This window comes from Saccopteryx bilineata, chromosome 10, assembly GCF_036850765.1.
Source record: "Saccopteryx bilineata isolate mSacBil1 chromosome 10, mSacBil1_pri_phased_curated, whole genome shotgun sequence".
NCBI classification, from domain to species: domain Eukaryota; kingdom Metazoa; phylum Chordata; class Mammalia; order Chiroptera; family Emballonuridae; genus Saccopteryx; species Saccopteryx bilineata.
This window is the reverse complement of record NC_089499.1, coordinates 26,449,369-26,467,608: the sequence shown is the minus strand read 5'-3', so window position 1 is coordinate 26,467,608 and position 18,240 is coordinate 26,449,369. Positions and strand designations below refer to the sequence as shown.

General features: G+C 40.8%; 1 protein-coding gene across 1 annotated transcript in view; it reads left to right on the top strand.

Moving 5' to 3' along the window:
* The window catches only part of UBE2E2 (ubiquitin conjugating enzyme E2 E2), a 315,548-nt gene that overhangs the window by 227,118 nt on the left and 70,190 nt on the right, over positions 1-18,240 (top strand). The window contains exon 4 of the mRNA XM_066245149.1: positions 12,448-12,580. Within this exon, the coding sequence (XP_066101246.1) occupies positions 12,448-12,580 (133 nt within the window). The remainder of the gene's footprint in view (positions 1-12,447; positions 12,581-18,240) is intronic.

Here is an 18,240-nt window from a genome sequence, read left to right as displayed (position 1 = left end):
CTTATAATAAAGGGAGAAGGCAGGGGCAGGAGTCTGAAAGGTAATAATAGCTTCTGTAGAAAATTGATGTAGATACCATGACTAATGAACTTTGTATAGTAGTAAATCATTCTCTTCACAGGGCTCTCCTAGCATTTGGCCTATGAGTCCCACGGAGCATATACATATATGTCTTGCCTCCTTCTCTCATGTCGCCCAGACAGGAAGCCCCTTGGGAATCAGGACTGTTTTGGGGGAGAAAGGGTTTGGCTTGCCCAGATCACATAGAGTGCCCTACACATAACAGGGACAGGTGAAGAACTATTGAAAGTAAGTCTCAGCATCCTAGAGCCAGCATGTGGGTCTTGTGGAGCTCTTGATCTCCTAGAGTAATTAATCACAGGTAAGTTTTGAATTAAGTCCACTAAACAGCACCTCTTACAATCAGTCTACGTCTGAATTATTATTTATGGGGTCTGTTTTAGCCACACATCACCTTTCTTCCCCAATAGGGCTGATATTTAGCTTTTCTTCTCCTAAAATTGAAAAAAAAGAATAGTGTCTGTCTATTGTGTTACTTGTCTTTGTTGAAGTGGTAATGTGTGTAATAGTGTATAGCAGGGAGATGTGAGGACTCATCTTCAAGCTACTATTAAAGAGCATATGGGAATTTTGGCCTGGTGCTGTTTGGGGTATTATTATAGGATAGTAAATGCAAAACTGAAGCTATTCGATGCTGAATTATAAATGGAGAAAGGTGTCTTTATCGGTCATTTGTCGGTTTCTTCATGAGCCCAGTATGTCATGGGGAGAAGTATGGGGGACAGAGAGGGACATTGGCATGCGAGATGTCATACAGCCTGTCCAGAAAAGGGACATCAGAGCCTGAAAGAGGAACTCTGTTCTCCTGACTTGAGTCTTGGGCTGAAGGGCGAGGTTACCTGTAGGATCCTGGCTTGCCCTACTGGTTGCTCACTTACTGATAGTACAATATATAATAATAAATGGGCCAGGCTCTGTTTTAAGCTCTTTACTTCTATTAACTCATTTAATGGTCACTTCAACTCTATGAAGTAGCCCCTGTTTCAAAGAGAAAAGAACCGAGACAACAAGAGGTAACTAACTTGCTTTAAGTCACACAGTAAAAGGCAGAACCTGGATTCGGACCCCGGCTCTCTCGATCTGTAGTCCACTGTGTTCACCTTTATGTTTTCTGATAAACTAGTGCTTCCCGATTATTCGTCAGCAAACCTTTCCCTAGTGTACGTGTGTGTAGTTTGCTTTTGCCATTAGCCTTCTGCCTGACTTGTTCCCCCTCTTCTCTGCGCTGACCTTGGCCTCCGAGCAGCCTGGTGGAGGACAGTGGTGATGGGTCTCGGAGCCAGATAACAGCAGTGCCAGCGAGACAGAGAAAAAGCATGCAGGTTGTAGGGTATCACAGCCAGCCTTTTGGGGAATAAATTAGGCAGCTGTATGAAGAAATTGTCATTTACCATATTCCTATCCAAGAAACAAAAGACATTCTCAGCCAGTGTATTGAGTGTATTTCACTTAACTTGGGAATGTATACAAATAAATATATCTTAACTCTTCTGTCTAAAAACAGTTAAATCCCCCTAAGATGTGCCCCCTCTTAGCTTTGAAATGGCATGTTTCATTTGGTACAGTACAAACGTGAGAACATAATAAAGGCTGCATTTGGAACGATATCAGAGCACTTTACATTCTGTCCTCAGTGAGTGGTAACATTTTCGAGAACTGAAATTTGGAGAAAGAGTTGGCTTCCTGAAAACTGTGGTAGGGCATGTGTTCTTGTCAGAAGCTTGTTTAACCTGCAGATCTCATCAGTAGGCACATTAAAGTGCTGCCTAACACATGTGTGAGGGAATTTTAAAATAATAAAGAAACATTGCCTGCCCCATTGGCTAGCTCCCACGCCAGACTTTTCCTTACAGTACAGCTAGAAGAAGCGAATTCTGGAAAAGCCCTAAGCGCCTCCAAAACCCTTCCATTTCTCACACAGAACAGAGGGAAAAGCAGAGGTGGGCAACAAAGAAATGAAGCGAGTAGTCAAAGATCACTATTTCTAGTTTGAAAAACTGAAAAAAAGAATTTTGTAGCTGAAATAAAAATGGCTGTTTACCACCTCTGAATCCAGTCCTTTAACATGCCCAGGATGGAAAGGCAGAAAAGGTAGACATTGGTCTTGCTCTTTGCTCTCCTGTTTTAAGCAGGGCCATGTATCGTACCGGTAAGCACACAGTTCTCCCTGTTGGGTCTAAGTTGGCAGCAGTTGTGACGTAGAGCTTTTCCTTAGGGTCAGAGGGCTCAGATTTTCTTCTGTAGGTGTGGTCTTAGGTAAAGCATTTCACGTTGTAGACCCGTAATTTGATTCCTTTTGAAATGAAGGCTTTGGACAGAAGTGACTCTTCATGAGAGAGGAGCTTTTTATTTATTTATTTTTATCTTTTCAAAGGATTCCTTCCTTTTCCCTACCCCACCCCCCGTACTGCAGAGAGGACCATTTTCCCGCAAGGAGAGGATATGTTGAAAGGGAGAGAAAAGGCTGAGAATTACTCACTTAACTTCTTTCTAGAATCCTTTCAGCTAACTAAGAGATTAAAATTTCTATAATTCAGTATTTTAAGTAATTCTGATTGATATTATCCCCAGTGTCGATAACTCAATGGAGTTCTAGTCCAGTTCTAATCCTTGCTTCTGTATTATGAAAAATTTGAACTAGATCATTTCCAAAGTCTTTATCATTTTAACCTATTTATCATTTCTAATAGTAACAACCCACATATGTCAATACCATTGGTGGGGGGTTTTGATTCCGTGACTTATCTCTGTGCTTACAAGTGGATACGCCTTATGAAACTGTTGCTTAGAGGGCTGTGAAGATACACAGTCTCCGTGCAGTCTTCCTGTCCACGTCCCCGTGCTCACTGTTTCGAATACAGTCGTTGTGTCTCTTAAGATTTCGTTGCAAAGTTATGCACTGACTGCAATATATCACACATTGAGAAAATTAAATATACACAGAGAGTGACACATCCTTACCCAAAAGATAGAAAGAAACGAGGAAGTACAAGGTGTCTCCTGTTTCCGTCCTTCATGACTTACAGACGGCTAGTTTAATCACTAAGCGTACTGTCTAACTAGCTACTACCAGGGTATTATTATTAAGCACTAATTATTTTTTACTTACACTCTTTTTCTCCCCTTTCTCTCTCTCTGCTAAGTTTTAACACTGTTAATGAAAGGAAAAAAGTAGATGACAATACTGACTTTAAGATTTGGTAAAAGATAGCTTAGTGAACTGAAATCTTTTTTTTTTTTAACCTTTACATCTCAAATCTAGAAAGAGGGACTGAGGATAAAGGTCTTCCCATTTATTAAGCATTCACTGAAAAAAAGTATAAAATAATTATTTTTCTTGGAATACTTCCAGAATAAGGACCAGATACTTCACGACTAGACAGAAACCGTGAAGGAGAAAATACTAATAGTCCAGTTTTGCTTGAAGCTTAGTATATGAAGCAGATTTTTTTCTATCAGGACTATTATATCCTAACTTCCTAAGATGTGATAGTGGATTATGGTGGTCTTAATCTTTTTTTTTTTTTAAATTACTGAATACAAACAAAGGGAACCTCGGGAATTTATGAAATACCATTTTCCATTTGTCCTTTCGAGAGCCATAATCCTGGCCCGGGCCAGTTGCTCCAGTGGTAGTGTCAGCCCCATGTGTGGATGTTCCAAATTCGATTCCTGGTCAGGGCACACAGAAGAAGCAACCATCTGCTTCACCCTCCCCCTCCCCCTCCCCCACCTCCTTCTCTCTCTCTCTCTCTCTCTTTCTTCCCCTCCTGTAGCCATGGCTCCAATGGGTCAAGCAAAGTTGGCCACAAGCACTGAGGTCAACTCCATGGCCTCCCCTCAGGCGCTAAAATAGCTCAGTTGCCAAGCGCCAGAACAGTGGCCCCGAAAAGCAGAACATCACCTGCGGGGCTTGCCAGGTGGATCCTGGTCAGGACACATGAGGGAGTCTGTCTCAGCTTCCCAACCTCTCAGTTAATTTATTTTTAAAAAGCCATAATCCTAACCTTTTTCTCACACCCTCTTGGCCATAGATGTCTTTCTGCTGTCAGAATGAGTTAGTTTTTCCTATGATCCAGATAGTGCCATTGCTTACTATTTCTTCTTTCCCCAGTAGTAAGGTTTCCATAAGTAACTGCTTTCATAATGCTCTGTTCGCCTAGAATGTTATCACTTTCCAAGAAAAACCTAGCTGTTGGGGGTAAGGAAGATGTCTGGGAGGAGAATAAAGCTAAACTAGGGCCTAAAGGTAACAGAATAGTCAGACTTACGGAGTGTCTGATTCGAAAGCTAGGAGGCAAGGAGGAGCCGTGCTCCCTTGGAGATTACGAGTGCTCCCAGTAGGACTGGAGAATGGAGTTGGAGGAGAGAGGAGTGATGAGGATGAGGCCAGAGATGGAAGCCAGAGCCATATCTTTGTGAAAGACTGTGTGTGCCGCACAGGAACTGGGCTTCATCTTGATGGCATCGAGAAGCCAAAGAAAGAAATGATAGGTCCCATTTCAAAGAGCTTTTGGAGACGGCCTTATCTGCAGCGTGGTGGATGGACTAGAGAAAAGCAAGACAGGAGGTGAGGAAAGCCCAAAAATACCGGTGCCGCTATCGAGGGGGGAGAGAGCTGAGGCCTCCGGTAGAGAGTAGAGATGGTGTGGACTGCAGTCTAGGGTTCTGCAGGCTCCGGGGGGTTAGAGGAAAGGAGAAGAAGGAAGCTTAGCCAAAGGTGACTGTCGGGTTTCTGACCAGATTAGAGAGTCACTCCGTGGTGTTTGGCAGGTGCGTTGTAGAAAGTGGATTATGAGAGACCCAGAGGGAAGGTCAGAAGCAAGTGGCTGGGATCCGTAGAACTCCTAGGAGGCAGTCACTGAAGGGGTGACACTGAGGGTGACAGAAGAATTGGAGTAGGACCCAAAGGAGAGAGAGACTTTTGAAGAGATACTGGGAAAAGATCGTTTTTCAGGGGTGGGGGTGGAAGCTACGAGAGCTGTAGTAAACTTGAAGACGAGAGGCACTGTGGGATTTAGCAACAACAAGGTCAGCCGGTGGGGTTTAGAACAATGAAAACATTTTTCTCCTTGAATCTCCCGACCTCCACTTTTTTTTTTCATTTTATTTAGTTTTGTGGCATTTCCCTCTTCAGCTGCCTTTCCTCCTGTTCTCATCTGTGACTGATCAGGGCCTTGCCTTCGTATTCCTGTGAAGGGATGGGAGCTGCCCCTTCCTTCCAGCCTGACACTAAAGAAACACGGGCATTTCCATGTTGTGATCAGAGCTCAGGACTCCCGGAGCTGGGCACTTCCGAGGGACTTGGGACACAGGCGCAGCATGTATCAATATTTGTGTGTGGACAGTGTGCTTCCCCACTGGAAGGGATGGCTTCCACTACGGGAAGTCAGACATAGAAGCAGGGATTGCTAGAGCCCCCGAGAAATCCCGTGTGGTCTCCTCCTCACCCACCCTCTCCCTGTCGATTTCAAGGTAGTGATGACATCAGCGCTGGTCTACAGAGGCAGGTTCCTTGTCCTGTGAAGCCAGGACCCCAGCCTTGCCCCTGCGTCCTTCTCCTCCACCTGTCTCAGTCAGTGTTCAATGAAAAGGCCGCGGACACGGCCGGAACTCTCAGTCTTATAGTCATGCCTGTGGCACAGCACAGTGAAAGTATTCAGACATATTTAAAGCATCTTAGGATCTTAAATAAAGACAGTGAGTGCTTAATCTTTTTCAGGAATTTTTATATAAATGTATAAATATTTTATGAACACATAAAGGCTCATCCACTGTGTGGGGGTGGGGGCAGAATAGAAAGCTGGACAAGTGTGACCAGGTGGTGGCGCAGTGGATAGAGCATCAGACTGGGACACGGAGGACCCAGGTTCAGAACCTCAAGGTCGCTGGCTTGAGCACAGGCTCTCCAGCTTGAGTGCGAGGTCGCTGGCTTGAGTGTGGGTTCGTAGACATGACCCCGTGGTCACTGGCTTGAAGCCCAAGGTCTCTGACTTGAGCCCAAGGTCGTTGGCTTGAGCAAGGGGTCACTTGCTCTACTGCAGCCCCCCAGTCAAGGCACATATGAGAAAGCAATCCATGAGCAACTAAGATGCCCCAACAAGGAATTGATGCTTCTTGTTCTCTCTCCCTTCCTGTCTGTCCCTATCTGTCTCTCTCTCTGTCACAAAAAAATAAAGAAAGAAAGAAAGCTGGACACAATTTATAATGTTAGTGCTCTAACATAATTTCTCCAAGCAGCAACTTTGGGTATTTAGCAAATTTGTAATGTGCCAACTGATAGTTGCATTTTAATAGACTTATCTAATCAAATTTTCTTTTGAAAAGTATGTTAGCTGTGTTTCTTTTCCTTCTGTAAAAAACAGAATCTGAAAATCAAAAATTAAGGGTATTATTACAAATACTGCAAATGGGAAGCATTGCTAGATAACTTCACACCTAAAAATCCTGATATTAAATAAGCATTCTAGTCAGTGAAAAATTGGGGATTTTCTGGGAATAGCAGCTATGAACTCTGATAGGTTCCAAAGTTCTGCCATGTCTGAATACACATAGGTTGCAGAGTTGTGATGATGATGATTTATATACGGGCTTAGTAGCCTGCTTTCTGGTCCTAAGATCTTAAAACCCTTCTTATAAAATCACCAGATAATTAACCTTTTTGAATGTATTGGTGAACTTATATATCATCCACAAGGCATAACACACACAAAGCAGCGAACATTTGCAGGTTTACTGATTGGGCCCTTACAGAATATACAAGCTCTGCAAGTACAGCTCTAAAACTCTACAGTGGCTTCAAGGTTGACGCTGCACTGGCCCCATTTTGAAAGTGAGGGAAGTCAGAAGTAGAGAGACCACATGTTCAGCCAGGGCCGTGCAGATTTCCGTGGCAGGGCCAGGGTTCAGACGGGCAGGTCTGGCTCCAAGCCTGGCCTGCTCGCCACCACCGCTCTGTACTGCGTGCAGCTGTCCTGGCACCAGCTTCTCCTGGACCGGCTTAAAAGTGTAAAACGGTGTGCAGCATTAGCTTCTGACCTCTTTGATCCAAGGTATACAAAAGCCCATTCTTCTGTTTTGTATAGATCCAAATAATTCTGACACATTAAAAAAAACCCATTTTGATCACTGTGGGCTACTAGGGCGCAGCTAGATGTGCACTGTCCCAATATCTGTGACCACTAGCCTCATGGAGCTATTTAGATTTAAATTCACTAAAATCAAATGAAATAGCTGACCAGGCAGTGGCATAGTGGATAGAGCGTCAGACTGGGACACAGAGGGCCCAGGTTTGAGACCCTGAGGTTGCCAACTTGAGCACAGGCTCATCTAGCTTGAGCGTGGGGTCACTGGCTTGAGCATGGGGTCATAGACATGACCCCATGGTCACTAGCTTGAGCCCAAAGGTCGCTGGCTTGAAGCTCAAGGTCGCTGGCTTGAAGCTCAAGGTCACTGACTTGAACCTAAGGTCGCTGACTTCAGCAAGGGGTCCTTGCTCTGCTGTAGCTCCCTGGTCAAGGCACATATAAGAAAGCAATGAATGAAAAGCAATCGGTGAACAAATAAGACGCCACAACGAAGAATTGATGCTTCTCATCTCTCCCCCTTCCTGTCTGTCTGTCCCTATTTTTCATTATCACAGGAAATTATATTGGACAGTGCTGCTCCAGAACAGTACTGTTGAATAGAAATACAGTGTGAATGAACCACATGCGTAGTTTTTAATTTTCTAGTAAAAAGCAGCCCTGGCCAGACAGTTCCGGTGGTTAGAGTGGTGTAGCAACACCAAGGTTGCAGGTCCGGCGCCCAGTCAGGGAACATGCAGGAATCGGGCATGAATGCATAAATAAGTGGAACAACAGAATCTATGCCTGTCTCTCTCTCTCCCTCCCGCCCCCCTCTAAAATCAGTCAATACATTTAAAATTTTTTGCAGTAAAAGTAAAGAAAAAAATAGGTGAAGTTAATTTTATTTTAACTCAGTACATCCCAAATATTATTTTTGACATAGTATAATTAACAAAAAGTAATGATATCTTTTACTTTCTTTTGTATTTTTGTCAAAATTTAGTATAATTTTTTACCCTTGCAGTGCGTCTCAGTTTGAACTAGCCACATTTGAAGTGTTCAGTAGCTACATGGCTACCGTACTGCACAACGCGGCTCTGGACTTCTACGCCAGTTTCTCAAGTGGGGCATACCAACATAGGGCTAGAACGGAGGGCTGGGTGGGTCGGGAAACACCGCTACAAGCTTTGGGGTTCCTACTGGGGTGGATAGAGGGTGCCAGAAAGTATTTTCTGAAAAAGATATATTTCTTAAAGAGATAAGTAGGCCACATAAACCAACTTAGAGTGATAACGTTAGCTCTTACTTAGCCCACTGTTAGCGGCATGGACAGCTGACTGACTTCAAAGAACCAATCACATCTGGAGTTCTGACTGAGAACCAGGTGTAAGACTTGGAATAGAGAAAAATGGAATGTAAGTTATCTACAGACATTCCTCACTTTTCTGAGGTACCTTCTGCCTCCTTCTTCTGAGCTTTTTACTTGGTGGTACTGTTTGGTGACTCCCTATTTAGCCTGAATTATATCTTTGTGTCTAGGAAACATTGTTTCCTAGCTGCGTCCTCTCCCGTGTGTACTTTTCCAACCGCACTTTTTTCATCTACCTTGAAGTAATGTAACTGCAAACCTATAATTTACTCTGCTTTTAAGCTCTTCCTTCTGATAAACTTATCTATTCATGTTGGGTCTAATTATAGCTCAGGGTGTAACCATGTTTATTATTCATCTGAATGAGTGAGCTTGTCTGGCAACAAGGAGCTGTTGTTGCCAAAGCTTGTCATCTGGCCTGAATGTATTCGGTCCCCACCTCCCTGTCAGTTTCAGGAGAGAGAAGAAAAGGGGAAGATGGGGCAGGAATGCTGGAAGTTGGCCCCTGGTGCTACTGCTTCTCAACAGATTTCAACACTCTGCAATAAACTTGGCTAGCTGTGATTTTATTTCTTTCTTCGTCTTTTTTTTTTAAATAAGAGAAATGCAACCCCAGAGATAAAAGCGAACTCTCCTCCAGCCCCATGCCCAGATCTGTTTCTTCCCGTCACGCCACGCCATGCGCGCCTGTCCCCCGCACAGCCAGGCAGGAATTTGTCTCTCCAGCTCATTTCTTAAAAGATTTTGGCCTAGCTGTGTATCTGTGTGCAATATAAATAACTGTTCTATGTTTCTAGTTTATATAATAGGGTCACACTGTACGACGATGCTGCAGCTTGCTGTTTTCATGTAGCATTTTGCTAGACTTTTTTGGCATAATTTGTCCTACTATGAAAATTTGATACATCTGTAAGAACATATCTGACATGCAAGTTATGAAACTATTTAGTCGTAAAACAGATAACTCCTGAATTTACCAGGTACACTGAGAAGTAGAATGTTATCGGAACCGTCGAAGCTCCTGTGTGCTGCTCCTCCACCTCTGGTTCCGTCCAAGAAACTACTCTTTTGAACTTTGTTCTCTTTTTTTTGGGGGGGGGGGCCTTAATACCTGTGTCCCTCAACAGTATATTTTCTTGTTTTAAAACTTTGTAGAAATAGTATCATATCATATATATTACTTTTAGGTGTGCTTTTTTATTCAGTATATTTTCAAGATTCATCCATTTATTTTCACTGCTTGTGTAATATTCCTTTGGGTGAATTTACCCAAATTTTTCTATTAGGGGACATTTGTGTTGTCCCCAGCATTGACATTTAGAAATAGCTGCTGCCACGAACATTCTGGTATGTGTTCTGGTACACATACATAAAAATTTCTCTAATACCTGAGAGTGACATTATTGTGTTGTAATATAAGAGTATATGTATTCAATGTAAGAAGATAAATTCACGTTTTTATCCAAAGCGATTGAATATACTCTTAAGTGCATAAGAGTTCTTGTTTTTCCACATCCTTATCGATACTTGATTTGGTTAGGCATTAATTTTTGCATATGTGTTTTTTAAAATAATAACAAATTATATTTTTATGTTTCTTTCATTTTTCTGACTTTAATGAGATTGAGCATTTCTATATGATTACTGGTCGTTTGTAATCTATTGAATACATCAAAAGTTTCCTCTTTTTTCAAAATGCCTATTTATGTCTTTTCTAATGGATATGAGTCTTTTTCTTATTGAGTCATAGGAATTTGTATATTCTGAACTCTAGATTTTGTCAGTTTTATATGATCCAGATACTTTGTCTCAGTGTGTGGCTTGCCTTGTCAGTCTCTTTAGTCAAACTCTAAAACTTTTGACTTTTGCATTTAAGTGTCTAATCCATCTGCAACCAAGCTTTGTATATTTTTTGAGGTAGAAAGTGAATTTCTCTATTTTCCAAATGCAAAAACTATTTTCCTAGCCCTATCAGTTCTGACATATATCAGATGTGCATGAAAAGGTTTGAGGAGTTGCTTTGAGCTTCCAAACATTTTGGAATCAGCTTGTTACATTTCTTTCTTTTTTTTTTTAACTGTTGGATTTTATTTTATTAGAATTGCATTGGGTCAATTTGGAGGAAACTGATATTTGTAGTAAATTGGGTCTCCCTACCCATAAAGTCGATATCTCTCCATTTACGTAATTCTCTTGCATGTATTTCAGTGTTTCATCATTTCCTTTATAATTTATATTTTTGTGTTTATTCAAAGGTTCCTTATATTTTTAATGCTACTATAAAGTATTTTAAGTACATTTTCTAATGTTGTTGGTGTATTAAAATGCTGTTGATATTTGCATATTGATTTTACATTCAGCTACTTTGCTAAAAATAAACATTTTTTATTAAGTTTAATAAATTGTCTGGAGATTCAGGGGTTTTTTTCTGTGTACATAAATACTGCAGATGGTAACAATTAAATTTCTTCTATCTCAGTCCATACACCTTTCTTTCTTTGTGGCTGTCAGGCCTTAATGAGTATGATGTCTAGTACAATGGTTCCAAGTGGATGTGGTGGGCATCTTTATCTTGTTCCTCAGTTTTAAAAGGGTGTGCTTTTACTACTTGACCATTGAGTATCGTAGTTGCTGTGAGGTTGTGATAGATGTTCTTTATCAGTTTAGGTTAAAGAAGTTTCTTACTATTCCAATTTTGCTAAGAGTTTTGATCATAAATGGCTATTATTAAAGCCTGTTGGGTACCGTTTCTTCACCTATTGAAATTATCATTCTTTTACTTAACCTGTTAATGAGGTAATTATGTTAATAATGTTGTTAGTAAACTATCCTTACATTCCAGAATAATTCCTACTTGGTTAAGATTTATGCTTTTTTTGATATACTGCTCAACAATGCATTTTTTATAGGTATAAACTAATTTCAAAATAAGAGAATAGAAGCTAAGTCTCTGATGACAATAAAATCTTTCCCAAACCCCGTAATAGCATTGTCCATTTTGCTGAAGGGTGTGACGATCATTTCTGACTGTAGATTAGGTATTGGCTTGTTATAGCAAAAGGAACACTGAAAGGCTAAATTATTTGTGCCTCTGTTCACCTGAGAGAATATAATCCAGTTGACTCACGTGGGCCTTATCTTCTCAGTGATGTCTCTGAGACTCAGGGACATGTTTGCTACTAGAAAATGTAGCTTCACTTGCTTTACTATTATTCCACATCCTCCAACAAACATTTACTCACTAGGCACTAAGAACAAGGCAAAATCTATTTCTCAAGGAACTTCTGGGGAGAGACAGAAAAAGTAAGCAGTTACAAAACACAGTTATAAAATGAAATGGTACATCTTACCTTCTACAGACCATACTGGTGTGATGTGTGGTGGGGCTGGGGGCAGTCAGGGCGTCTGGGTGGAGAGAGAGAAATGAAGAAGAGAAGAGATATGATACTTGAACTGAGTGTTTTGGATGATGAACATGTGTGGATCTCCATGAACCTCCTTTATGTTCTCAGTTGGTAACAAATGGACATTCAACTTTTTTTGCTCCAGCTGCCCTTTTTGGCTTTGACAATTTGTCTCGTTGGCCCTGTGACCATATTACCCTTCTCAGAACCTTACAAATAATTTTATGTTTTATTAAATATTTGTGGTCTCACCTGTGGTCCTTGATTCTTTTGTACCATAGATTTAGTGTTGTGAATGACAAAAAAAAAAAGAATCTTCTTTGTTCTGTTTTATTAAGTAGTGCCAACATATTTCATATATAGAATACTGATGATACTGACAAATGAGTCATTATATAAAATGAACTTGTTAATAACTTCATTGTGTTTTTACTAAAAATGCTCAATTTATTGTTACCATAAGTTTCTTTAAATTCTAGACTTTCTATACTCTCTAAGCACATTTCATTTGTATGTCTTATTTCAGTGCTGGACCCAAAGGAGACAACATTTATGAATGGAGGTCAACCATATTGGGACCCCCAGGATCTGTCTATGAAGGAGGGGTGTTCTTTCTTGACATTACCTTTTCACCAGACTATCCATTCAAACCCCCTAAGGTCAGTATGAAATATTTACTCCTTCTTGGCAATATACATTGTTGTATATGTGTATACATATATGTATTCTTAAATATACAGATCTAGGAACGCATGGCTCTTCTGTTAGCATAAGCAATGTTCCAGGGCTGTAAAAAGAAACCAAACGCACAAAATTACAGGTTATTCCTCTACCCCAGCCCTTTATTCATATTTCATTGCTTTTCCTTGTCCTTTCTCAGTGTCTCCTTCCTATGATATATGTTTAAATGTATGTAACATTAGACAGCATGTTCCGGCAGAAAGTAGGGGAGTAAAGCTGGGCTGGGACTAGCCTTGGAGCTGGAGCTGGAGCCGGACGGGAGGTGGAGGGTGGAGGGAGCCCCAAGGCAGGCAGAACACCAGCTGGGGAACGTGGGGTGGCGGAGCCTCCACGCTCAGCTGCGCACATGAAGTGCACACACGCACTCGAATGGAAAGTGTGACCCCCGAGGCTTAAAAATTCATGCCAAGAAAATTCAGGAAAGTGTTTTAATAGTACAGATGATTGATTCATGAAAACTCTTACATAAATGACTAGAGAAAGTGCAAGAGTACAGTGTCATGGGAACCTGAGAGAATTTTCATTTATTTAAATTGAGATTTTGTACTTAAAGAATTCTTCACATTTCTTTCTACTGCCTATTGGTCAGTCGTTTGACAAGTTTAAATTTGTTCTCCTCTTTGGAAAGGAAAAGACACTGAGGATACTGATTGTGTGTGTTGGCAAAGAATTCTCATTTGACGCGACTTCTCAGTGCAGAGGGAAATAAAACCTACTTGAGTTGTAACTTGGAGTAAGCAACTTATTATTTATTGATTTTACAGAAAGGAGAGGGGTAGCAAGAAGTATCAGCTCATAGTTGCTTCACTTTAGTTGTTCATTGCTTGCTTGTTGCCTGTCGTATGAGCCTTGACCAGGCAAGCCCAGGGTTTTGAACTGGCCACCTCAGCATTCCAGATTGATGCTCTATCCACTGCACAACTACAGACCAGGCTATAGTAAACAACTTTTTTGTGTGTGTATTTTTCTGAAGCTGGAAATGAGGAGGCAGTCAGACATAACTCCCGCATGCGCCCGACTGGGATCCACCCGGCATGTCCACCAGGGGGTGATGCTCTGCCCATCTGGGGCGTCGCTCTGTTGCAACCAGAGCCATTCTAGCACCTGAGGCAGAGGCCCTGGAGCCATCCCCAGCGCCCGGGCCAACCTTGCTCCAATGGAGCCTTGGCTGCAGGAGGAGAAGAGAGAGACAGAGAAGAAGGAGAGGGGGAGGGGTGGAGAAGCAGATGGGCACTTCTCCTGTGTGCCCTGGCTGGGAATCGAACCCGGAACTCCTGCACGCCAGGCCAACGCTCTACCACTGAGCCAACCGACCAGGGCCTATAGTAAACAACTTTTTAAAGCAAGAATTAGACTATACTTTTACCATGACTTTCTGTAATTTCCTCTTTTTCTCTCTCTCTTCCTTTCTTCCTTTCTTTCCACTGATGCTTGCATATTGTTTTGACGTCAAAGCAAAAAGTAGTAACTATTAATTTTACCAAAGAGGAAACCAAGGTGTAGAGAAACTAAATAACTTGCTCAGCATTATATAGCAAGCTGATGGTGGTGTACGGACTTGAACCCAGTAAGTCTGGCTCTGGAACCCATTTCTTACTACATTACACAATACGTTTTATCCAAGCCAACATATACTGCTCACAGAAATTAGGGGGTATTTAAAAATTAGTATGAAGTGATAAAAATATCCCCTAATTTTTGTGAGCAGTGTAGTTGGTAGCACAGTGACCACCCAGCGCTGCATTTGGTAGGTTTACAATGACAAACTATTCTATATCTAATAGTTACTTTCTCCTTTTATTATATGGGAACCTGTGTCTTTCCATTCTACTTCAGACCAGCCCATAAATCACCTGGAGTACTTCTTACACTGCCAGAGATGTGAGAGCCTTTCGCCGATGGCCTCCTCCGTGAGGGAAGGTCAGAGCAGGCCTTGTGCTGCTTCGCGCCTGGTGTAGTCTGTCCCATGAAGTGTGCGGCCTTGTCCGAGTTCTGCGTGACAGAAGTGTGCAGGTTAAACAAAACTTGAAGGGAAGGCTAGTAAGTCAGATAAAGCCCAGGAGTTCCCGCAAAGGCCTCACTGAACCGGAAGGGTGGGCCAGAATTAACAAGGTGGAATTTAACCTGGCTGAATGTGTAGTATTTCATTGAGAATCGGAAAGAAATCATGACGCACAATCAGAAAGAAAGACCTGCTTTATTTTCATATAAAGTTTCTGGGCTCTTGGCTGACTGAAATTCTATGGGAACTTATGAGGTTTTGGAAGATGTAAGGAGAAATTTTTAGGAGTACAATTTCCACTACTTCGAACCAGTCACGCTGTATCTCAGGTGCCTCGTTCGCTTCTGCGCTCATTTTAAGAAGGACAAACATATAAGTTGGGAAGAGAGACAGTTATTACAGGTCTTGAGTTTCTTGATCAGGTCAAGCACTGTAGTGGGCATTGACTGTGCCAACTTATTTCTCTCCCAGAATACCCAAGTAAGGGTAGGATGTTCCCCTCACAGGAGATGAGTTCAGAGAGGTTTTCCAGTAGTGTACAACCAGGAATCCACTGTCCCTCTGACTCCAGGACCATGCACTCTACCCTGAATTATACACAGTTATCCCGGAGATGTTTACTCGTACAAGTAGGGCGTAGGAGGAATGCGCTATCTGTCCTCAGATGTTGCAGGAACTCTGTGGTGTGGGTTGGAGTTAGACTTTCCTCTGAATGGCTGGGTGGGACAGAAATAGAAACAGGAGGGTGTCAGTTACAGGAAAGTAGATTTCAGTTCCTGTATGAGGAATATCTGACCCCTAACAGGACAGTCTGCTTCTGAATAGCTATACTCCTAAAATACTAGATTTCCTTTTACTGGAAGTATTTGGGGGTGGGGGGGACAAAAAACTGAAGTAGTACCTGTCAAGAATATTACCAGGAAAAAAATTAAGTCCCTCCACTGAATGAATTTGATTAGACAGTCTCTTAGGACAAGGAAAAATCAAAACTTTGGCAACTCAAATCCCAATTTAAATGCACATTTGTTAGAAACCTGTGGGAAGTTTTTCAAAGCATAATTATCACCACCTAATTTGTCAAATTTGTAGACAGATAGGTTTTACTGTAAGGGGAAGTTTGTGGGTGTCTTGAAAGCTGTCAACTAAAACAAAGACTGTATGACTGTATGTATGTATGTATGTATGCATGCATGTATGTATGTATGTTTGTTTTTGAGAGAGAGAGGAAGGAGGAGGGGAGTATCAACTCATTGTTTCACTTAGCTGTTGACCACTGATTGCTTCTCATACGTGCCCTGACCGGGGCTTGAACCAGCGACCTTAGGGTCAAGCTGGCAACCCTGGAATGAAGCTGGACCCTGGGATCGAACCAGCGACCTTGGCCGGGAAAACACTATTCTCTGCACCACCGGCCAAGGCAGAGACTTTCATTCAAAGTTTTGAAATGCCATGCTCATGCCTTTCTAGTCTTCTGTTACTCTACTCTAAATAATACATCTTTAGGGTTAAGTCTTGTTTTTTTCTCTGCTGCCCTCATTCTATGCTCTTTTCCAACAACCTTAGGCACAAATTTTCATTTTTCATTTTCCAATATGCTGAAAAATTGACCCAGGATAGCAGTAGGTATCGGGGAGAATTGTTGGTGAGAGCAGAGACTCACACATAAATCTGATGGGTTATTTGATGGTTATCAAATATCTATACCATAAAATTAGTCTGTAGCGTGATTGGATCCATGAGATGAACTTTTCCCAAACTTGGAGTCCTTAGTGAGACCTTGGACACACTCTAGTGCTCAAATGCATTACCTAAATATCAGTGGAATGATCGGGATGACTTGTCTTGCCACAGGAACTTTTTGGGAGTAGGACTTCTTCAGTCTGAACATCCTACACTTTAGCACCTAATTTTTCAAAAACAGAGATAAACCATTCTAGTTCACCTAAATTCTAACAAGACAAGCAACACAATTTTTATAAGTATATAATGCTCATTATACTTAGTATACTAGTCTTAAATAGGTCAAGTACTAGTTGTTTTATCGCAGTACAGTTTTTAGTACATTTTTTTATACATGTAATCAATATGTTTATGCATCTTTTACTAAGTCTATAGCATTTTTGTTTGTATAACATTGCTAGTTATATCTAAAGTATCTGATACTAAGTCTTGAGTTCAATTGTTAGCCACTAATAATATTATGTCTCTTGGAAAATATATGTTTAATGACACTGTAGAAATAACATATAATAGCCAAAAAGTAAAGCATATAAATTGCTGATATATCCCAAAGTTTTTTAATACTGTATTTCTATTTCAGTGTAGACATACATTTTAATGTTATAATTCTGATATCTACTTATTTTTAAAGTAGAAATTGTTCTATATCTTCCTGGGTATTACATTTTCTAATTTGTTTTAAAGATGATTGCTCCTGTGTTCAAAACCTTTTTTATTTTAAAAGCCTAATGCATATTTTAATATTTTAACTTGACAAAGTTTACATAATTGCAATAAAAAGTAATTGCAGATAAGATAAAGGAAAAAAATTAAATTACCTATAATCCTAATCCAGAAAGTAATTATTCATACCATTTTGTATCTTTCTTTTGAGATTTTTGTTCTCTGCATACATATGTATATACATAGAACTATGTTTTTATACATACACACAAATATATATACACATAAAAATTAGACCATATTCCCCATGATTTCAGAATTAATTTTTTCTCCAACATTGTATATTCATCCAGCACTATATATATTTCCAATAAACATACAACTACATTACAGTTATAGAGGCTCTGAACTATTCAATTATATAAATATATCAAATTTAATTAATTTTCTGTGATTGGACATTTAAGCTCTTGTCAAAATTTCTGTTACAATCAGCAATCAGGTGGTGGTGCAGTGGATAGAGTGTCGGACTGGGATGCTGAAGACCCAGGTTCGAGACCCCAAGGTCGCCAGCTTGAGCGCAGGCTCATCTGGTTTGAGCAAAAGCTCACCAGCTTGGACCCAAGGTTGCTGGCTCGAGCATGGGGTTACTCGGTCTGCTGAAGGCCCGTGGTCAAGGCACATATGAGAAAGCAATCAATGAACTAACTAAGGTGTTGCAATGAAAAACTGATGATTGATGCTTCTCATCTCTCTCTGTTCCTGTCTGTCTGCCCCTATCTATCCCTCTCTCTGACTCTGTCTCTGTTAAAAAAACAACAACAACAACAAAAAAAAAAAAACAATGTGATGAACATCTTTACAATTAAATATTTTGAGATATTATTTCCTGAGGCAGATTTGTTGATATGGAACTTTAGGGTACATAGATTTACACACACATTTATAAAATTTTGATCTAGATTGGTAAATTGCCCTCCAGAAAAAATTGTCTCAATTTACATTATGGTCATCCACATACGAGTATAGTGCTTCCCTGTGCTCTCGTCAGTGCCGAGACATCAGTCTTTCCTAATAATAGTCTCTGCCAGACCAACAGGTACTACTTCATTTTTATTTATTTGATTACCAGTGAGGTGTGGAAGCATTTTCATGTTTTCTTTTGTCCAATTA